The sequence below is a fragment of the Bombyx mandarina genome, chromosome 11, assembly GCF_030267445.1.
Source record: "Bombyx mandarina strain Sakado chromosome 11, ASM3026744v2".
NCBI lineage: Eukaryota > Metazoa > Arthropoda > Insecta > Lepidoptera > Bombycidae > Bombyx > Bombyx mandarina.
This window is the reverse complement of record NC_143218.1, coordinates 1,717,921-1,741,712: the sequence shown is the minus strand read 5'-3', so window position 1 is coordinate 1,741,712 and position 23,792 is coordinate 1,717,921. Positions and strand designations below refer to the sequence as shown.

Here is a 23,792-nt window from a genome sequence, read left to right as displayed (position 1 = left end):
TGCTCTTGCTAGGGCCAGTGTTAGCAACTTTAGAGGATCGCGTTTCAGATCCGGTGGTAGATTCAGCGAAGCACTGCTCTTGCTAGGGTCAGTGTTAGCAACTTTAGAGGATCGCGTTTCAGATCCGGTGGTAGATTCAGCGAAGCACTGCTCTTGCTAGGGCCAGTGTTAGCAACTTTAGAGGATCGCGTTTCAGATCCGGTGGTAGATTCAGCGAAGCACTGCTCTTGCTAGGGCCAGTGTTAGCAACTTTAGAGGATTGCGTTTCCGATCCGGTGTTAGATTCAGCGAAGCACTGCTCTTGCTAGGGCCAGTGTTAGCAACGTTTAGAGGTTCGCGTTTCAGATCCGGTGGTAGAGTCAGCGAAGCACTGCTCTTGCTAGGGCCAGTGTTAGCAAGGTTAGAGGGTCGCGTTTCAGATCCGGTGGTAGATTCAGCGAAGCACTACTCTTGCTAGGGCCAGTGTTAGCAACGTTTAGAGGTTCGCGTTTCAGATCCGGTGGTAGATTCAGCGAAGCACTGCTCTTGCTAGGGCCAGTGTTAGCAACGTTAGAGGGTCGTGTTTCAGATCCGGCGGTAGATTCTGCGAAGCACTGCTCTTGCTAGGGCCAGTGTTAGCAACGTTAGAGGGTCGTGTTTCAGATCCGGCGGTAGATTCTGCGAAGCACTGCTCTTGCTAGGGCCAGTGTTAGCAACGTTAGAGGTTCGCATTTCAGATCCGGTGGTAGATTCAGCGAAGCACTACTCTTGCTAGGGCCAGTGTTAGCAACGTTTAGAGGTTCGCGTTTCAGATCCGGTGGTAAATTCAGTGAAGCACTACTCTTGCTAGGGCTAGTGTTAGCAACGTCATCAAGTTAGAACCCGTGAGCTCACCTAGTCGCCCGGTTAAGCTGACGCAACCCCTCAAGGTTAAATAAATAAATAATAATAAATATTAAATAATAATATAAAATTATTAATAATAAATAGATAGGAAAAAATTAATATATAGAAAGCCACTTCAAGTTATTAATTTTCCTGTTCGTATCTAACCAAGATTACGTTGCGTGATTCCCCTACACACACCACAAAAGCAAATCATTGAATGCAAAATACAATATTCCTTTATGAATCCACGCACGCGTAGCGATGATACAGTTGACGGTCAACTGATAGATGATTATTATGGGTTTTATAACATATAAATATATTTCAATGGAAGCAATGAGTCGAGTTCATTCTTGTTTACATGCATAATGCTTATGACTATTATTTTTCCGTTTACGGTAATTACTTTTATAATTTCTAATTTTTCTTTTCTTTCTTCACTGGTGGTAGGACCTCTTGTGAGTCCGCGCGGGTAGGTACCACCGTCTTGCCTATTTCTGCCGTGAAGCAATAATGCGTTTCGGTTTGAAGGGTGGGGCAGCCGTTGTAACTATACTGAGATCTTAGAACTTATATCTCAAGGTGGGTGGCGCATTTACGTTGTAGATGTCCATGGGCTCCAGTAACCACTTTACACCAGGTGGGCTGTGAGCTCGTCCACCCACCTAAGCAATAAAAATAAAAAAAATAAAAAAAATTCTAATTTTATTTTATTTTGTTTGTTACGTTTTTCTATAGCTTTAAAATCTGTATAAATATAAAAATGAATTGCTGTTCGTTAGTCTCGATAAAACTCGAGAAAATTAAATAAAAATAACAATTTTGTTTTTCCTTTGATGTGTTCCCCGTCGGACGGATTCCTTTTGTTTGTTTTAAGTTTATTTTATACAAAAGTTTAGGTTTTTTATTTATTTGAGGCACTACGAAGTCTGCCGGGTCAGCTAGTCTTTTATAAAAATAAATTGTTATAAAAAGTATCAAAACTGTAAATTCACGTAGGCAGCGACCACTCAGAGGAGAGCGTTTGTCTTGAGCGTGGTCAAGGCGCCATCTTTACTTTGGGAAAGCTTGTATTGTCGGTTGAAACAATTTTTAGCATAAAAACGTATCGAGTTGGGTCGTTGGGGTCCGGTCATCGTATGGGGTCGAAACGCATTACTGCTTCACGGCAGAAATAGGCAGGGCGGTGGTGCCTACTCGTGCGGACTCACAAGACGTCCTACCACCAGTAAAGAACTAAAGCAAAGAATACCAAATAAAACGGACCTTTAATTACAAAGATAATCGCTTATTAAGCAAAACGTCGCTTCAACCAAATAGCTTTTCACACATCGATATATAAAAAAAAAGGTCTGTGTGTGTGGGATTCGAACCACGGCCCAGCGCATAGCAGCACCGAGTGCCTTATCAGTCAGGCCATGGGTGCATGCAATAGACAGATCTATAATATATTGAACATAAGTCAAAATCACTTACCGCCAATCGGTGGCTCCTTGGGTGGGGGCGCGACGTTCTTAGCGTCCTCTACGCCCCTAAGACTGGGGGCCGTCGTTTCCGATTCGCGCACCACCGATCCCCCCCAACTGGGCTTCAAGTTCTCGGGCGTCTGCTCCCTGCTGCTCTTCAGATTCAGCATACTGGAGAACGAGCTGAAGACCGCGCTCGCCACGTGCGGCAAGACGTTCGGCAGCTGCGACAGATTCTGCGCAAGATCCGAAGTCAGACTCTGCTGCGAATCCTGCGGTTTATCAGGCTCGTTTAAATTTATCTCCTCCAGGTTCTCCTCGGCGGTTCCTATAGCGGCGTTTCCGTCTCTGGGTATGCCGTCGATGTGGAGGGGGGCGCTGATGTATTTGGTGCCTTGCAGCCTAGCAAAGTATACGCTGACGTCGAACTCGTCGTCGGCTTTCGAAGTTGCCGCGCTCAGGGCGTCTTGATCCGTCCGGTTCTCGTGCAGCGTCGCGTATTCAACCGGCCGGTACTTATTCGTGTCCCCCGATGATATGTCTTCGTGATCATGACCGGTGCTGCGAGTTTCGGGCGCTTTTCGTTCTGGAAAACAAAAAATAGAAGAGTTAGGTCTTGCTGGGGTCTGGTATCTTCGACGTTCTTCTTTATCAATGCTTTGTGTTTTTGGTGACGGCTGCTCAAAGCAGCAGTCAACAACTGTTCATGATTGACTTCCACGGTGGAGGAATAACATCGTGCAATAAACCCGCAAAATTATAATTTGCGTGATTACTGCGTTTCGGTTTGAAGGGCGGGGTAGCCGTTGTAACTATACTGAGACCTTACAACTCATATCTCAAGGTAGGTGGCGGCATTTACTTTGTAGATGTCTATGGGCTCCAGTGACCACTTAACACCAGGTTGGCTGAGAGGTCGTCCACCAATGTGAGCCATAAAAAAAAAATCGACTAGTACTACCGGGAATGTTCTCGATAATTGTAGACTTGTCGTGTCGACTATAAAAGTATTGCAGAGATGACGCGAAGGCAGTTAGTAATCGGATCTAATCGAAGCGAAACAGCGAACGGATCACCTGTGAGCTTCGTACGAGTTTTTTAACGTTATTATTTTGGGATATTATTTGGGTTATTTTGGGATTATTTTGGAAGCGGCAATTCGCGACTTTAGGGGCGATTTTTTGTCAATTCAATAACGTGTCTTCATGATTATGATGTTAAAGTTAAACCGAAAAGAGTATTTATAATTCGACCATTCTCGTATGTAGCAGCTGAAAAATGCATCCATTAATGCAGTCGACTACGCAAGAAAGACATGTAGGACTAAATGTGTGAATCTGTTTTCAGTATTCGCAGAATCTCTGGTTTCAATATTGCGAGGTCTGGTCAGTGTGCTCAATGCGAGCTTTTTAACGTTCTCCATGGCGTAAAAGTTAACTCAAATTTGTATGGAGTTGGAACAGCGCCCCTAGCGGCAAACGAAGGGAAGCTGTTCTAACTCCATACAAATTTGAATTAGCTTTTACGCGATCAAAACGGAAGAAATGAATTGCGGATTGTAAATTGTGCCTTGCCATAAGCGTTTAAGGGTTAAATTGAGTTTTTCTAACCCACAGACACAGCCCCCTGAGTTTCTCGCCGGATCTACTCAGTGGGTCGCGTTTCCGTTCCGGTGGTAGATTCTGCGAAGCACTGCTCTTGTTAGGGCCAGTGTTAGCAACATTCCCGGTTTGAGCCCCGTGAGCTCACCTACTAGTTCGGTGAATCTAGAATAACCCCTAGAATAGGTAGGGAAGAAAAAATAAATAATAGTTTAAAAAAACTAAAAAACACACTTTATATAAAATTCAACTAAAAAATTGAAAATAAATTTTAATAAATTCAAATTGAAATTTTTAAGATATTATTGAAATAATAACTCTTCTACTCATATCTGTCAGATATTACAACAAATATTTATAACTAACTAGCGACCCGCCCTCGCTTCGCTTCGGAAACTGTAATTTATTATTGATTTCTCCACTACTTAATGGATGTTATTATACATATAAACCTTCCTCTTCAATCACTCTATCTATTAAAAAAACCGCATCAAAATCCGTTGCGTAGTTTGAAAGATTTAAGCATACATAGGGACAGAGAAAGCGACTTTGTTTTATACTATGTAGCGATAACACCATGCACCCTACGCTTTTTTATAATAAAATATTTTTTTTTTACACTATTTTCAATTTCAATTTATTAAAATTTATTTTCAATTTTGTTGTTGAATTTTATATAAAGCGTGTTTTTTAGTTTTTTAAACTATTATTTATTTTTCATTTTTTAGTTAATTTTTTTTTGCAAATTGTATAATGGAATAATCTTATCAAATCAGTGTATTGTCATCGGTCCTCGATAAATCTAAAAGGTTTGAGTGAAATCTGGCCGTTTAAAGTGGGTCAAAATAGCGTCTAAAGGAGTCAGTTACAAACATACATACAAGTGAGGCTAATATGAAGCGTGTAAAAAAAATACGAGTTTTAATTTGTATTTCGGTTACAGTTTTATTCATCCCGAGCTCCAGCGCGTAGCAATAACAAACAAAGTACATTTTCTAAGCGCTAATATTAGTACGTGAATGCGACTGCAATACTAAATTAGCAACTTCAACGTAATAATTATATTATTTACGTTCAGAATGTTTAAAACCAGTTAGTTCTCTGCTCGGGGCATAAATGCAAATCTCTTGAGAACCTCATGTATATTATTATTCCACTATTAAGCTGCTTTCGGACTACGTTATTCTATATTGTCATATAGTATAGCATAGTAAGTAAGCCATATAGTAAGCCAATAACATTGTTACGTGCTGGGATTCGGGATAAATAAAATTCCACCAAAGTACAACTAAAAACTGTATTCAACACTTAGAAAGCACTTAAAGCACTTCGAACCGAAACGCATTACTGCTTCACGACAGAAATAGGCGACGGACGCTTACCCTGGATAAGATTCAGTGCCCAGTATTCTCAACGATGTCTAAAGCGCCACGATTAAAATCGATGGATAAACAACCGCAACCTTTTAACGACCTTAAGGGAACCATCTATTTTATTCCCGAAAATACCGCACAAATTACGGAATACTCGACCGAACGCACCTTCATTGTGTGACGTCATTTGTGGCCAACGAAACGACAGCTACAACTTATTCCTTAATGATGAGCTTTACTAATACTACTATCTGGCTCTCGATTGGTTTACAGTAAAATCCACGGTCACCGTCCAAGAGTTACGACGAACGAACTAACCCACAGACACAGCCCACTGAGTTTCTCGCCGGATCTTCTCAGTGGGTCGCGATTCCGATCCGGTCGTAGATTCTGTTAAGTACTGCTCTAGCTAGAGCTAGTGTTAGCAAATTCTCTCAGGTTAATCCCGTGAGCTCACCTACTCATCCGGGCGTAGCGGTAATAGCCCCCTAGGCTACCAGCAAATAGGTAGGTTCAACAAAGTTAAGCAAAATCTCATTAATTCCATCATCTCGTTTTTATCATCGCACCGCCCGCCGCCGGAGTAGGGTTCGTCCATACTACCTGGAGCGAATGCGGTAATCCACAGTGCGCTTCCAGAGGTCTTTTTTGCCGCGTACCATCCGGCTTTGGAATGAGCTCCCCTCCACGGTGTTCCCCGAGCGCTATGACATGTCCTTCTTCAAACGAGACTTGTGGAGAGTTCTTAACGGTAGGCAGAGGGTTGGCTCTCCCCCTGGCATTGCTAGAGTCCATGGGCGACGGCAACCACTCACTATCAGGTGGGCCGTAGGCACGTCTGCCTACAAGGGCAATAAAAAAAACATTATCGTAATTGTAAAGTAACTAGAATAATTATTTACATTGAACTTTAGCGCAAAACAGCGGTGTTGTTTTTAAGTAACAAATTGCCTAATCTAATGGTACGAACCATACGAACAAACAGAATGTCCACACCAACAACCGTGTATTTCGGTATGACACAACACATCGCAAACCACAGTCCATTGTTAAGACGGTAGAGCAAGTTGGTCAAGTGCGAATCCGTTCTGTTAAAATTTTCAATTTCTTCTGGTATCCTCAACGCGAAGTCGTCGTGGCCTAAAGGATAAGACGTCCGGTGCATTCGTATGTAGCGATGCACCGGTGTTCGAATCCCGCAGGCGGATACCAATTTTTCTAATGAAATACGTACTTCACAAATGTTCACGATTGACTTCCACGGTGAAGGAATAACATCGTGTAATAAAAATCAAACCCACGCAAATTATAATTTGCGTAATTACTGGTGGTAGGCCCTCTTGCGAGTTCGCACTGGTAGGTATCACCACCCTGCCTATTTCTGCCGTAAACCAGTAATGCGTTTTGGTTTCAAGGGTTTTTTTTTTTTTTGGTCAGTAGGAAATCGCCGGACTTCCGCCCTTTTCTGGGGATACTGGGCGGGGTATGTCAGAGTCGAACTGACTAAAACCTCCTGTCACTCAACAACCAACGTCCAAACCTCGCATGAGACAGAACTCATGACAAGGCAAAGGGGGGAAAGTGAAGCGTATAGTGCGGAGCACATCTCTCCCATCACCCTCCCCCTCGGGACGCCGGACTGGCGGTCGTCGGCGCCACGACCACCAGCCCTCTCGGTCGGCCGACTGTCCGAAGCCCGCCTAGATGGCGCCGGTTAGAGTGGGTTACCCAACGGAATACCCCGCTGGGCCAGAATCAGCGTGGGTCGAGGATAGCCGGCCTTACATCACCCGGATGCTCTTGCGTAAAACGCGTGCAGAGCAGCTTGCACGTCGTCTTCTTAGGCCCCCCTCGCCGGTCCCCAGACCGACATGTGAGGGGGACCCGAAACACTTAAGAGGGCCAGGGCTTGGGCGAAATCCGCCTACCTGGCCCCCGCTCGACGGCGGCGGGATTGTGCGTCTCTCACGCGCCCCGCCGCCTCCTTCTGCGTGATGGTGCACTCGCAGAAGTCGAGCATCGCCTTCCACGACTCGTCGTCGCCGAGCATCGATGCCACAACACTCGGCAACGACAAGTCGGTTCCTATTTTTTCCGACGAGGACACGGCGCCACCCCTCTCATGCGGGGCAGGCGACGAGCGTATGCTCTGCCGTGTCCAAGTCGCAACCACAATGGTGGCACTCTGCCGTCGGCTCGGCTGTGATCCGGTGCAGGAACTCACCGAAACAACCATGCCCAGTGAGCACCTGCGTGAGCCGGAAAGTGAGGCGTCCTCTGTCACGATTCACCCAATCCACAAGGACCGGGCGAATCGCCTCGACGGTCCTACGACCAGCCGAAGGATCAGCCAGCCGTCTGGACCATGACTCCAGCTGGTTTCAAGGGTGGGGTAGCCGTTGTAACTATACTGAGACCTTAGAACTTATATCTCAAGGTTGGTGGCGCATTTACGTCGTAGATGTCTATGGGCTCCAGTAACCACTTCACACCAGATGGGCTGAGAGCTCGTCTAGCCATATAAACAATAAAAAAATTAAAAAAAATCGATCTTTATTATATACAACAACAATGGAACGTAATATCTGCAACATATTCCGACTGTGACTTCCAAACGAGGTTATTACAAGTCGAACTTGACTAAGATCAAAGTCGACGACTTCGCGGAGATCAAATAAATAAGAGACATCTACTCGCGGAGCGTGGATTCTCTTTTTATGAAATCAGCTGCAAAATCTCTGCACACCATTTGTGACCCAATATGAAAGGCTATAGACATTATGACGACATTTATAATAATTATAATAATTCCAATAGGGGGTTATCGGTACACCTTATGAAACATTCGTTATCCAGCTGGGCTGGGGGCATTTTTGTTTATTGCTTCGATGGGTGGACGAGCTCACAGACCACCTGGGGTTAAGTGGTTACTGGAGCCCATAGACATCTACAACGTAAATGCGCCACCCACCTTGAGATAGTCGTGCTTTTAAATTACTGGTGGTAGGACCTCTTGTGAGTCCGTGCAGGTAGGTACCGCCACCCTGCCTATTTCTGCTGTGAAGCAGTAATGCGTTTCGGTTTGAAGAGTGGGGCAGCCGTTGTAACTATACGTGAGACCTTAGAACTTATATCTCAAGGTGGGTAACGCATTTACGTTGTGGATGTCTATGGGCTCCAGTAACCACTTAACACCAGGTGGGCTGTGAGCTCGTCCACCCATCTAAGGTCTCAAGTATAGTTACAACTTGAGTCATCTGCCTACAAGGGTAATAAATAAACATATCTTGACTTTAATTTTTCATTTTATTTATTTCCCTACCTATTCGCTGGTAGCCTAAGGGGCTATTCCAGCTACACCAGACGGGTAGGTGAGCTCACGGGCTCGACCTGAGAGATTTTGCTAACACTAGTCCTAACAAGAGCAGTGCTTCACAGAATCTACCACCGGATCGGAATCGCGACTCACTGAGAAGATCCGGCGAGAAACTCAGTGGGCTGTGTCTGTGGATCAATTCGCTCGTCTAACTCTACGATTTTTCATTTCACACAGAACGATCTTGAGGTCTGATAGTTTGTTACATTTCAATTTTCATCTTCACGAATAACATGATCATCGCTCCGCCATTTCTAACGCAAAATTGATTGTATATTCATTTCTTTTTTTTAAAAGCCACCATTAAACATTATTCGATAGCAATCTACAGTCTATAGCTAGTCGCTGTCAAAAAACTAACCGACTATGAAAAAAAAAAACGAAGTTGTCAATAATCTGACGTCATTTCTTAAAAATTCTTGAATTATTCATTCAAGCACGTTATCCATATTACAAGATAAACTATACAAAAAAAAAAAGTCAAGTCAAAACTTCTCACTCATTGCGTGCGTCGCGTCGCGTCGCTTCCAAAATCAATTCCGTGATGTTTTTTTTTTTGTTGTTTTTAATTTTGACAACATCCGATAATATAATAGATACGCGATCAAAAGGAAAGACAAAAACTTATCGAACCACGAACGAGCGAGCCAAATGGAAATAACACTTCCTTAGAGACCCGTAGTACTAGTGGACGGGTTTATGCAGAATGACATAATGAATGTTGTTCAATAAATTTTCGTATGAAACAATATTTTTGAAGTGAAAACTTCTTTAGAATCGTTGTGATTTGAAAGTCGATGAAACGAAAAAGCGACAGTAACAAGAGACAGACACATACATTCATAAGATTTAACGTGGGAGAAAACGAGATAGCAAGCATTATATAGTGTTTCTTATATTCGTGGTTCTCTTTGTGCTCTGCTTCGTACCTAATATTCGTACTTAATACATTCTGATTTACATTGTATATTATATGAATAAAATAATTATCAAACTTTTTTATCACTATAATCATTACCAAAACTTACAATTATCCTCTTCCCGAAATTTTACATGTGTCTCATTATCTTGAGGCCAAAATTTTTGAAGGTTTCACTTCTAGCACGTGTTAATTGCACACATGTATTTTTTATGTTATTAAATATTTTTAAAGGTAATTAACTCAGAGTACTTTAACATTACGACGACAAAAGGTGTTATTCGTCGACTTGTTGAATATCAAACTGAAGTCAAAATTACTGTCAAAATGACTAAAAAAAAAAGGTATGCGTCTCGGGAAACCCAACAGAAGTGATAACTTAAACTAATCTAAGTTGAATTGTTTAATGTTGAAATTGTTTAACTTGAGAAAAAGCTTAGGTTATTACTTAAATTTTATGTATATTAATGTTACGCCGGTAAGAGTAACGCCATCTATCGCCGAATAGTCAAACGAGTATCGAAGGATCTAGTAGCATCTAGAACGCTCGAGAAGTACAACGCCATCTATTGTCAGATAGCGGAAACACAATGCTAGATTTTTGTGGAATATTCTCGACGATTGTAGGGATTTCGACTCGACTATAAAAGCGTTGGAGATACGGCACGCAGTTAGTTAGTAATCGGAACTACTCTAAACGAAACATTGAACGGATTACCGGAAGCGAAATGAAGAACTGAATTGAGAGTTTGTGAAGTGTTTTAAGTGTTCTAAGTGCTAATACAGTTTTAATTTATACTCCGGTGGAATTTTATTTATCCCGAACCCCAGCGCGTAACCATATGGTAATTTAAGGGAAATTGTAACGTAAATTGAGAATGATATATAAACAGTTAGGAGTTACATAGATACATTCTCAGCACCGCTGCCGTATGCGTGAGTGAAAGGGAAGATAGACAGACTGGCGCCGTAACGCGGTACGTAACGAAGCGGTCTGGCCTCCCATAAGAAGTTATCACTTCAAGAACAATGTTTACGTTTCTTTACACACAGAAATAATTCACAACATTATGCGTTCTGTGGCAATTAGGTTGACTTGCATTTTCACATTATCGACATGAGTATTAACCATGTCTACGATTCGCTAGTAGGAGCGTTTTTTTTAAAATTATTATTGCATAGATGGGTGGACGAGCTCACAGCCCCCCTGGTGTTAAGTGGTTACTGGAGCCCATAGACATCTGCAACGTAAATGCGCCACCTACCTTGAGATCTAAGTTCTAAGGCCTCAGTATAGTTACAACAGCTGCCCCACTTTTAAAACCGAAGCGCATAACTGCTTCGCGGCAGAAATAGGCAGAGCGATGATACCTACCCGTGCGGACTCACAAGTGGTCCTACCACCTACAGGTCCAACCCACGGATTTTTTCTGTAGCTCATTTGTATTTTTTTAATTTTTTTATATTTTCAAACCATGAATGATGATATCCTTGAGTATGTACAGTTTTCAACCAGTCGGCCTGTATACAAGTTCCGAACAACAACATTCGTACCGTCGGTCTACTGAACAATTAGACCAACTCAGTAGAAAATGTTTCCTTTCGTCATTAACTCCCACTTGATAGTCACCCCAAGCACCGGTCATCGTTCGCGTCGAACCTGACGAAGGGCTCGGCGAGTAAATTAATCCACAGACACAGCCCACTGAGTTTCTCGCCGGATCTTCTCAGCGGGTCGCGTTTCCGATCCGGTGGTAGATTCTGCGAAGCACTGCTCTTGCTACGGCTAGTGTTAGCAACATCGTCAAGTTTGATCGCCGCGAGCTCACCTACTAGTCCGGTGACGCTGACATGGCCTCTATAGACAATCAGCTTAGGTAGGAAAAAAAAATGGACAGTCAAAGGGTTAAACAGAAAATTAATTGAAAACAACGACCGCCACTAGATTTTAGGCCGCAAACCAGTTTAAATGACTAATTAAACAAGATTTGAAAGGAATGCTAGGCGTGACAGATAAGCCTATTCGTACACGATTGACCAATAGATAAGAGGAACACTCATTGTATTGGGCTCGGTGTGATTTAAGAAAAAATAAACGTGATCTTTCCTACATGTGTCAACTGTCTTACAATTACCAAATGTACACGGATAATGAGGTTATGCAAGAATTCAAGCGTATCGATTCATGATCAAATCGATTTCGAAACACATCGATTTAATAACGATTCTCTGAATGCTGAATGAAGTCGTCGTAGCCTAAAGGATAAGACATCCGGTGCATTCGTATCTAGCGATGCACCGGTGTTCGAATCCCGCTAGCGGGTACCAATTTTTCTAATGAAATACGTACTTTACAAATGTTCACGATTGACTTCCACGGTGAAGGAATAACATAGTGTAATAAAAATGAAACCCGCAAAAATTATAATTTGCGTAATTACTGGTGGTAGGACCTCTTGTGAGTCCGCACGACTTGGTGCCGCCCTACCTATTTCTGCCGTGAAGCAGTAATGCGTTTCGGTTTGAAGGGTGGGGCAGCTGTTGTAACTATACTGAGACCTTAGAACTTATATCTCAAGGTGAGTGGCGCATTTACCATGTAGATGTGTATGGGCTCCAGTAACCACTTAACACCAGGTGGACTGTGAGCTTGTCCACACATCTAAGCAATAAGAAAAAACCGACTGGTTGAACACTTTACATACTCAAGGACATGATAATTCATGGTCACATGAAACGTTTGGAAATATAAAATTAAAAAAATACAAATGAACTACAGAAAAAACCTGTAGGTGGCACTTCCACTCTTTGTCGAAGAATGTATTTATATGTGCATATATTTAATTATATATAAGTATGTTTATCAGTCTCTGGTACCCATGTCTTAAACACGTCATTACGGATCCTCCTGATCCATTAACGGTGCTTTTAGGTACCTCAAGCACCGAACTCGCCGAACCCGTCGCTTGCGACGAAGGGCTCGAAGAATAAATCACCCCATAGACACAGCCCACTAAGTTTCTCGCCGGATCTTCTCAGTGGGTCGCGTTTCCGATCCGTTAGTAGATCCTTCGAAGCACTACTCTTGCTAGAGCCAGTGTTAGCAACACTCCGATTTGAGCCCCGTGAGCTCACCTACACGTCAAACAGAAGCTGAAATAGCTTCCCAAGGCTATCAGCTTAGGTAGGGAAAAAAGGTACCCATAAAAACGGAGCATCCTAAATTCGCCCCGGATGACCGTACGTGAATTTGTTCTCCCAGTTATTACTAAAGTTATAGACACCACTGCACCAGACACGACCGGCCCTAACACACACAAACACACACATACACAAACAGTGTTCGCTCTAAGCAAACAACCAATCAAAAACAACTCGTATTGAATGAAAAGAAAAGAAAAAAAAAAAAGAGAAAAACAGAACGCACAAATAAACGCAAACATATGACATCGAGTATGGGCACTTAAAATACTGAACAAATTATTTTAATTTAAAGTCACCTCTGGCGACCTTATTCCGTTTCGGTTATACAGAACACACAAGAATCGACATTATTGTATGACCAGAATTTCGCTTTACATTACTGGCTTTTAATTTAAAGTCTTAAAAGCTTTTATATTAGACTAGCTGACCCGGCAGACTTCGAAGACCATCAAAGGGAAAACAAAATGGTTATTTTGATTTAATTCTGAGCGTTTTCATATTTATCTACCTTTTAAGACTTCTCTGGACTTCCACAAAATTTAAAAAAAATTCAATACCAAAATTAGCCATATCGGTCCAGCCGTTCTCGACTTTTAGCGAGACTAACGAACAGCAATTAATTTATATATATACTAGCGACCCGCCCTCGCTTCGCTTCGGAAACATTAAAAAACACAGGAAACCAAAAAAAATAAAATAAAAAATAAATAAAAAAAAGTAGCTTATGTTCATCACGGACAATGTCGGCTTCTAATGAAAAAATAATTTTTCAAATCGGTCCAGTAGTTTCGGAGCCTATTCGAAACAAACAAACAAACAAACAAATCTTTCCTCTTTATAATATTAGTATAAATAGAAGATAGATGGATATAAGTACTAATTGTAGCATACAGATTTGCTTCTGCCACAAAAGGTATAGCCATGTAGAAAACGACCAAATCACCGCTGAGGTTGGGAGGAGAACGGTGCCAATCATTGCGGTAGTTGAAAATAACCCATCAATTGACATACAATTAGAAGCGGCAATGTACGACGAACCTATAAATATTAACGTATTCGCCAAGTTTTTCCGTACCATCGGTAAACGATGCAATAATTTAAAAAGCTGTACAAACAGACGCGCGTGACACATCCAATAAACAGTCGATTGAAGTATCGTGATACAAAAACTGAAGTATTCGCAAATAGAAACATAACGTGTAAAGCGTTTTAGTATTGACGCTAATAATGCTGATCGACAAAAAACGTGAAATGATTTCGATTGGATCCGGCATGAGCAATCCATGAAGGAAGCGCTATGACACGATCCTTGTTCAAAACGATAGTGGACAAGCATTTATTGGTTGAGGCTTGATAGCGGCTCTGGTGTCGCCCCATAAACGACACCATCATCGAAGACAATTAGAAAAGAGGGTAGGAGCCAACGTCCTAAAGTGTGTATACTTATATATTATAGCATAGCATAGCATTTAGTATATACCATAACTAATAGGTGGAATCTCGTATGTCCCCCTAATAAGGCGGACCACCCAGAAACATAGGCTTCTTCATAATTGTAAACTAGGATTAATATGATAATTAAACATAGAATACACGCAAGAAGACGTTTTCCTTTAACACCTCTCAAAGTACAACATTACATGGCGACCCTGCCAGGAGGAGCCTGGTCCGGTAGCAAAACTGATTCATGCGAGGGCAGATGCATGAAGGATGATAGAATCGCATAGGCTCAAAAGCACGTCTAGCTTACAGTAACCAAAAATGAAAGCTCTACCTAAACGAGTAAATTCAAAGACAGATGATCTGTAGCTTCGGAAAGAAGCCATCTCCTTAAGCTTATAATAAATAACACTAGCGACCCGCCCCACAGTGGGTCGATACTATGATTTGAGTGACTTAGGGACCAACTTTGTTTTTTAACAATTTTTTTTACGTAGATAGATAGAGCTCGTTAATCTCAATAATAATGGTTTTGGGCAAAAATTACAAAAACTTTATAGTTTGGTCAGAAAAATGTGTTTTGTGATTTTTTTGTATGGAGCGGGTCACATTAAATTAAATTCCTGCTAAGTACCGCGAGGTCCCGCTTTGAAACTTTATTTTCCTTATACCTTGTCTAGTCTACTATCATTTGATGCTATGAACATGTGCATAAAGTTGCAACTCTGCCAAATAAATGGATCGAAAAAATTTAATAAATACATAGAATAAATACCTTTATATATTTTTTCGTAAGTGCTTTTAAGTTAAATTTGATATGGATTAGTAAGTAAAAGCACGTAATGATACCCATAATCACATAATACCTAACAACAATACATTTAGTAGGTCTCTAATTAAGCAATCTCTCTAATTATTAGGATAGTTAACATTATTTAATGAGGATAATTAGTTAAGCAGCCATTACTGGGTAGTAGAAAATATAGTAAGCATTTGTTTATCTCTGGAAGTATAAAGTGACCATGCTTATTATATACTAACTAGTGTTCGTTTATTCGTACTACTACTAACATCTCGTGATTGTCGTTGTGATCTTGCTGTTTCCATTATAATTGATAATTTTGTTAACAATTTAGAATTAAGATTTTAAGAGAGCAACTACAGTCGCTGTCTGATAATAAAAAACTCTTTCAATTACTACAAAATCAAATAAACGTGACCGAAGAGAAAAATGTTGAGCTCCAAAAATTCTGTACGCAATTTTGTTCAAATATACGTGCAATATGGAAACGAAGTAGTCGCATGTTAGCACAGTTTATAAGAAAAAAATGTGATTGGTTAGAATGTGCAATAAACTGGCCCGAAGGAATGATACCTGAAGCTAACAACACTGCACATGAAAGGCTCGAGATTTCTAATACTGAAGATGTTGAAAATGTACCACCTTCAAATGTACTACAGAAGCCTCGACATCTATTTTTGCACCTCGAAAACATTTTGAAGAATTGGGATCCAGGCAAAAACGAAGACGCATTGAACAAATTTACCAATCGCTTTCGTTATCCCCGGATGAAATGAAAGCTACTACAATTGCTAGTTTGAGAAAAACTAGAAATGAAGATGTAGGAGAAATAATGAACCACTTGTCAAATCACCCCGAAGATCTAGAAAAAGTTAAGGAGTGTTTAAGTACAAGTAAAGTGAAAAGTATTACATATTCTCCCGATGAGGCAATATTAGTTTCACTTAAATTAAGTGGCAGTATATAAACCTAAGAGAAGCAGCAAGTGAAAATGGGTCTGATTTATACCCTTCTTAATACAAAATTAAGCAAGAAAAGACCAAATGTTATCCAGGGAAAGACGAGGTAATTATTACTGAAGAAGGAGTTGCTATTAAAATGCAAGCATTACTAAACTTGGCGCTATATAGGCTTTTAGATGTGATTACTTCGGATTTGGACTCTGCAAGAGAGCTACTGCTTATAAGCAAATAGGCTTTGATAGAGCCCCAGGTCAAAGTAATTATAAACAAAAAACTGAAACAGAGTTTGATGATTCATCTATTTTCATGGTCAGTTTAGTTCCTGTAAGGCTTCAGAAATTTTATGGAACAATTGTTTGGGAAAACGACCTACCCTCATCAACTTTTTATTGCCGTCCAATAATGTTTAAATTTACAAAAGAAATGCAGTCAACAGTGACAATTATAAAAGCTAGCATAATAGAAGAAATAGAAAGACTTCAGCCATAAAAAATCAAACAAGTTGAAGTTAAGCATCAATTGCACATGATGATGATAGACGGCAAAATAACCTCATATTTGTCAGAAACATTTTCTGCTGTCTGTGATATTTGCAAAGCAAAACCGTCAGAGTTTTTTGGAGTGACTTGCTTATCAAAGAGAAAATAATGAAGAAATTTTCCAGTATGGAATGCCATCTTTACATGCCTGGATTAGATGCATGGAGTGCTTACTTCATATCGGTAAATATAATTTTATTACTTCACAATTTTTTCATCGTATGTAGTTTCCTGTAAGATATTTTTTTAAATGACACTTTTTTTGTTTACGTCTTATCGTTTGGACTTCAAGAAATGGAGTTGCAAGGGGCGATGACAAAGAAAAAATAACAACCAGAAAAAGTGCTATACAGCAAGCGTTTAAAAAGGAATGCGGTTTACTTATAGATGTTGTCAAGCAAGGAGTAAGAACAACCAATGATGGCAATACTGTCAGAAGATTTTTCAGGGATGCAGAAGAAACAGCCCGCATAAAGGAATATGTAAAGATTTAATAGAGAGGTTTCACGTGATTCTTCACTCTGTTGCATCTGGAGAGCGCGTTTCCAATTTTTCCGAATTTTTTAGATATACTGCAGTATTGTATGTTAATTTATATCCCTGGTATTATATATGCCTTCCAGTATCCATAAATTGTTGGCACATGGCAGTGATATGCAATAATGAAGAACTTTGGAGCCATTCGTGTAGGTAAACTCTCGAAAGAGGCAGCGGAAGCTCGCAATAAAGATTTTCGGAAATATACAGAGAGTTGTTATTCAAGAATGAGAAGTAGAATGTCGACTAATCAGGATATTTTACGAAATCTTCTTTCGTCTTCTGACCCAAAGATCAAAAGGTGAAACAAAATATATAATATTTAGAGAGATTGCATAATTAGAGACCTACTAAATGTATTGTTGTTAGGTATTATGTAATTATGGGTATCATTACTTGCTTTTACTTACTAATCCATATCAAATTTAACTTAAAAGCACTTACGAAAAAAAAAAAAAAAGGTTTTTATTCTATGTATTTATAAATTTTTTTCGATCCATTTATTGGGCAGAGTTGCAACTTTATGCACATGTTCATAGCATCAAATGATAGTAGACTAGACAAGGTATAAGGGAAATAAAGTTTCAAAGCGGGACCTCGCGGTACTTAGCAGGAATTTAATTTAATGTGACCCGCTCCATACAAAAAAATCACAAAACACATTTTTCTGACCAAACTATAAAGTTTTTGTAATTTTTGCCCAAAACAATTATTATTGAGATTAACGAACTCTATCTATCTACATAAAAAAAATTATAAAAAAACGAAGTTGGTCCCTAAGTCACTAAAATCATAGAATCGACCCACTGTGCGCCCCCCTCGCTTCGTTTCGGGAACTGCAATTTGTTATTGATTATGAAAATGAGATGGCAGATTTTTTTCCTACTTACTTGACAATTATATTTTGGGTAATTCACATTATATATTTATAAACTAGCGACCCGCCCTCGCTTCGCTTCGGAAACATTAAATTTTATTATTGATAGCTGAGTCCCGCGATGTTATGTCCCGTCGTAACGCGGGTGATGCCGCGGGGCGAAGCTAGTCTAAAAAAGTAAAGTTACTCCTTATATCATCAGCTACCTATCAGTGAAACTCCCATCAAAATCGGTCCAGCCGTTCCAGAGATTAGCCGGAACAAACAGACAGACAGACAAAAATTGTAATGCTATTTTGGTGTATGTACCGTATATATATTCATATGCATGTAGTAAAAAGCGGTTATTTCAATATTACAAACAGACACTCCAATTTTATTTATATGTATAGATTATAGCCTATGTGTTGTGTCATATTATTGTAGTTTCATCAAAATACATTCAGTACTTTTGGCGTGAAAAAGTAACCACCATACATCCACACATTTTTACAAATTTTTGCGTTTAAAATATTAGTAGGATAGTAATTTGGACGATTCCAACAATACAGAGTACCACGTGTTATATTTAATTAAAAATGCTGTTTGTATCGTGGGTCGCACACCTTTACATAAGGCACGGAATGAGCCTCGGGCGGAATCCCACTACAAGGGTTGAGTCTGCCTATTCGGACGAGGCAGGGATGGGTGATTTGGTTGCGAGTGTTTTGTTATGTGGCCAAATCGGTTTACCAGTATATATATTTAATATACACAACACGAACATATTATTATATGAAACAACACACATGAGACTGTTCAATTTTGGGGTTTAAATATTGAAATCTCCCGTCAACTTTTATTTTTATTTATTGCTTACATAAGTGGACGAGCTCACGGTCCAACTGGTGTTAAGTGGTTACTGGATCCCGTAGACATATACAACGTAAATGCCGCCACCCACCTTGAGATATGGGTTCCAAGGTCTCCGTTTTAACAGTACAACGGCCGCCCCACCCTTCGAACCGAAAAGCATTACTGCTTCACGGCAGAAATTGACAGGATGGTGGTACCTACTCGTGCGGACTCACCAGAAGTCCTACCATCGGTAATTACGCATATAATAATGTTGCGGGTGGGATTTTGATAACACAATGCTTTACACGTTGAACTCAATCATGAGCATTTGTTAAGTAGGTACTTAAGTTGGTAAAATTGTCTTAGAATGGATTAAGCAATTGTTATTGTTCGTTAATATTTTTCTAGATAAGCACATCGCTGAAACTCTAATCCCACTAGGCTTCAAAGGAACTGATGATTGCAGCTGATTGTCTGTTGTAATTAAAGGAAACTGACACAGCCTTTTGAGGAGAATTTTTAAGGAGTTTCAATTAAATCCGTAAGAAAAAAACACTGGCCTCTGTATTCCACATTGTTGTTATGTGTAGTATTTATTTGGTTTTACAGTGTACATATAAAAAGCAAGCTATCATTATGCTTATTGGTTTTAGAAACGTTGCGAAACACAATATGCGTTATATGTGAATAATGCTTCGTATTAACGATACAAACCCAGTTTACATTTGCTGTAGGTATGCCTTCCTACTTCTTAGTTGTGACTAACATAGCCACACCTGACCGCAAACTAATATATTTCGACGAACCGATAAAAAACGGAAAGGCCAAACATAAATCCACCAACGACCAATATAGCGTTCGTCATCAAAGGACCATACCGCTTGATAACATGCAACGGAACAAATAGGAATAATCGCCAAAATAAACATAGACAAAACCGCTTTCTGCGTTAAAACAATTTAATCATTGTCGAAACAAAAATTGCGAAAGTCGCATGAAACCGTCCCCGTCATTGATACGTCTAATAAGCAGCCACCTGCATTCGCGCCGTTCAGTCTGAGACTGACGCGATCGGGTGCGCACGTGCAAATTTATTAATTATAAATATATATTTTTATTCTTCGTTCGAACACGGATTGTTTTAACATAGTGCCTCGTGTATAAGTGAAGTGTTCATTTTTTTTGGATTTCCATTTTATTAAATATAAATACGTACGTAAGTACAAGAAGTTTGATTGAGTGCTTTTTTTTGTAAGCTTTCGAACGAAGCTCAAAAAACGAAATGCTTTTGGAACCGGAATCGACGTTAAAATATCACCAATGCCATCTTAATGTGTTATTATTATTCTTGACTTATAACTTTAAAATTCGCTCAAGCTTGGAGCAGATTATGACAAATTCTCTAAGGCCGAGCCTTATAAGAACAGTAAATACCAAAATATAATGCATAAACATTGAATTTATTTTACCAACTATTCTTAAATAGATTCTTTAATGAAGTCATCGTGGTCTAAAGGATAAGACGTCCGGTGCATTCGTATGTAGTGATGCACCGGTGTTCGAATCCCACAGGCGGGTACCAATTTTTCTAATGAAATACGTACTTAACAAATGTTTACGATTGACTTGCACGGCGAAGGAATAATATCGTGTAATAAAAATCAAAACCGCAAAATTATAATTTGTGTGATTACTGGTGGTAGGGCCTCCTGTTAGTCCGCACGGGTAGTTACCACCGCCCTGCCTATTTCTGCCGTGAAACAGCAATGCGTTTCGGTTTGACGGGTGGAGCAGCCGTTGTAACTATACTGAGACCTTAGAACTTATATCTCAATGTGGGTGGCGCATTTACGCTGTAGATGTCGATGGGCTCCAGTGACCACTTAAAACCAGGCGGGCTGTAAGCTCATCTACCCATCTAAGCAATAAAAAAAAAATCATTTTAAATACCTATTGTGCCAAAGATTTTATGATATTGAGATCAAGTAACGATGGGACATAACAATATGACCGACAATGATCTATGTATGGTATGGAACCAGAACCGCCTGCGTGCTACCAGGGTAGGGTAGGGTAGGGATTAGATAGGTAGGAACAGCAAGGACCAATATGAAATACCTTGTTTAAGACCTCGGACGCATAACCCTCATTTGAATGGTAATCCAGCCGTTATTACAATTGGCTTTTCGTAGCAGTTTTAGGCGTCCATTGGATTCCTTTTAAAAAAGATGATGGAATAACATAGTGGCAAAAAATGAATCGCAAAATTGTTTTACATATCCAATAGGACGTCGTGTTTTCCCGTGCGTGTGAGTACCCTGATTTGATCGCCCCATTTCGATCCAAAAATGAGGACGGCCGTCTATTAGACTCCAGTATTTGAGCTCAATTCTCAAGTTAGTGACTATGACCATCTTAACAGCAGCAATTTTCGCCATTGTTCATAGCCATGTCAACGGGCACCGCGAACTTCGTCCACATGCAAGTACACGTAATGAAAATCGTATTAGTGAGTACAGTTATCTTCCCTACGCGTTATAGAAAACGCGTTAGAGGAGTATTCTCGCAAAACGCGTTTGTATGACCCCATATAACGCATTATGTACCAATATAGTGCATTTACAAATATATGTTTATGTTACCAATGTTTTTAAAAAGTCAAAAACGAAATATTTAACGAATTCAATTCTTTTTATTACAACTCAATTGACCCAAAGTGCAAGTTGGCCCACTGAGTTTCTCGCCGGATCTTCTCAGTGGGTCGCGTTTCCGATCCGGTGGTAGATTCTGCGAAGCACTGCTCTTGCTAGGGCCAGTTTTATTTTATTTTTTTTATTGCCCTTGTAGGCAGACGAGCATACGGCCCACCTGATGGTGAGTGGTTACCGTCGCCCATGGACTTCAGCAATGCCAGGGGCAGAGCCAAGCCGCTGCCTACCGCTTAATACTCTCCACAAGCCTCGTTTGAAGAAGGACATGTCATAGCGCTCGGGAAACACCGTGGAGGGGAGCTCATTCCATAGCCGGATGGTACGTGGCAAAAAGGACCTCTGGAAACGCACTGTGGATGACCGCAGTGGCTCCAGGTAGTATGGATGAACTCTACTCCGGTGGCGGGAGGTGCGATGGTAAAAACGAGATGCCGGTATCATCTCGAACAATTCCTCAGTGTTAGCAACACTCCGGTTTGAGCCCCGCGAGCTCACCTACACACATTAGAGTGAAGCTGAAATAGCCTCTCAAGGCTATCATATAGGCATAGGTAGGAAAAACGCGAAATCAATTATGACCCGTACAAATCATTATAAATTTCACACTACAGATTTATAATCTCCGGGTTAGTTGGGGGACACCCGTATTATACGTTTTCTTTTTTGTATTGCTTGCATTGCACGAGCTGCACTTGCACTTGCTTGCTTAGATGGGTGGACGAGCTCACAGCCCACCTGGTGCTAAGTGGCTACCGGAGCCCACAGACATCTACAATGTAAATTCCGCCACCCACCTTTAGATATGAGTTCTAAGGTCTTAATATAGTTACAACGGCTGTCCCACCCTTCAAGCCGAAACGCATTACTGCTTCACGGCAAAAATTGGCGCGGTGGTGGTACCTACCCGTGCGGACTCACATGAGGTCCTACCACCAGTAATGGTCGGTCACTTTTTCAACTTGGCCCCTATACAAGAGGGCGCTCCTTAGTTCAAAGTTTCTTTGTTTGTACATGACGAGACGGATAGTGAAATGAATAAATTTTGCCGTGCGTGTAATTAATGACATCTGTTATCAAAGAGTATATTTGTACATATATTTATACTAATTATTTTGTAGTATACGTAATTGTATAATATGCTATTCAAAACGAAGTCGAGGGGTGAAAGACTATTTAATGTAAGCGGCATTTCGCTCTTTTTTTCTTTTCCTAACTAAGCTGATAACCTTGTGAAGCGTAACCTAACAAGTAGGTGAGCTCACGGGGCTCAAACCTCATGACGTTGCTAACACTAACCTTAGCAAGGCCAGTACTTCGCCGAATCTACCACCGGATCGGAAACGTTACCCACCGAGAAGATCCGGCGAGAAACTCAGTGGGCTGCGTCTATGGGTTAGTTCGCTCGTCGAACTCTTCGTCGTAATCGTGAATAACATGACACCTCATTTGGCGATCGGTTTAAAAAAAAAACCAAAGTTCACCGAACTCGTCATGTAATATCTTTTCATCTTCGCAACGCCATCCATCAATCACTTCGAAAACGTAATATGTCGACCGGTTTTCAGTTTTTTTTTTTAATGTCAAACTCACACGACCTTTTCGTCACAAGATTTCGAAGCACACACCTGTTTGGAGATCACGGGAGAATCGCAACTTTACAGGAGATAACTATTTAAAGTTTAAGCATTTCGAAGAAATAACATAACAACAAAAACACGCTGCTTAAGCTATTTTTGAATGGAGTAAACTTAATTGAAGTTCAATTAAAAACATCGAACTGTCGATGCTATAATACCAAATAAAACGGACCTTTAATTAGAAAGATAAATAAATAAATAAATATTTACTAACAATCACGCCACGTTAATTGGTCCCGTGATAAGTTCGTAAAGAACTTGTGTTACAGGTACCAGATAACGGAAATAAATGTAAGATTTTTATTATACACATACATATATTTAATAGACATCCATAACCCTGGAAAAGACATTTATATTTATCATACAAATATCTTCCCTTGGCGGGATTCGAACCCGCGACCCCCTTGTGTAGTGACCATGTCACTTACCACTACACCAGACGGCCGTTAAATATCGCCTGTTAAGCGAAATCGTCCTCACAGACGCAGCCCACTGAGTTTCTCGCCGGATCTTCTCAGCGGGTCGCGATTCCGATCCGGTGGTAGATTCGGCGAAGCACTGCCCTTGCTAAGGTTAGGGTTAGCAACGTCATGAGGTTTGAGCCCCGTGAGTTCACCTACTTGTTAGGTTACGCTGACATA

At 40.5% G+C, this 23,792-nt stretch overlaps 2 protein-coding genes across 3 annotated transcripts in view; one reads left to right on the top strand and one right to left on the bottom strand.

Moving 5' to 3' along the window:
• The window catches only part of PAPLA1 (Phosphatidic Acid Phospholipase A1), a 98,053-nt gene that overhangs the window by 22,979 nt on the left and 51,282 nt on the right, over positions 1-23,792 (bottom strand). Inside the window, 1 exon segment of the mRNA XM_028179206.2 lies at positions 2,344-2,919. Coding sequence (XP_028035007.2) covers positions 2,344-2,919 — 576 coding nt within the window.
• Positions 19,841-23,792, top strand: part of LOC114246601 (uncharacterized) — a 48,950-nt gene continuing 44,998 nt past the window's right edge. The window contains exon 1 of one of the 2 annotated variants that reach the window (XM_028179208.2): positions 19,841-20,012. The gene's annotated coding sequence lies outside the window, so the exon portion shown is untranslated. Of the gene's footprint in view, positions 20,017-23,792 lie in introns of both variants that reach the window. The other variant, XM_028179207.2, reaches the window with a different exon arrangement.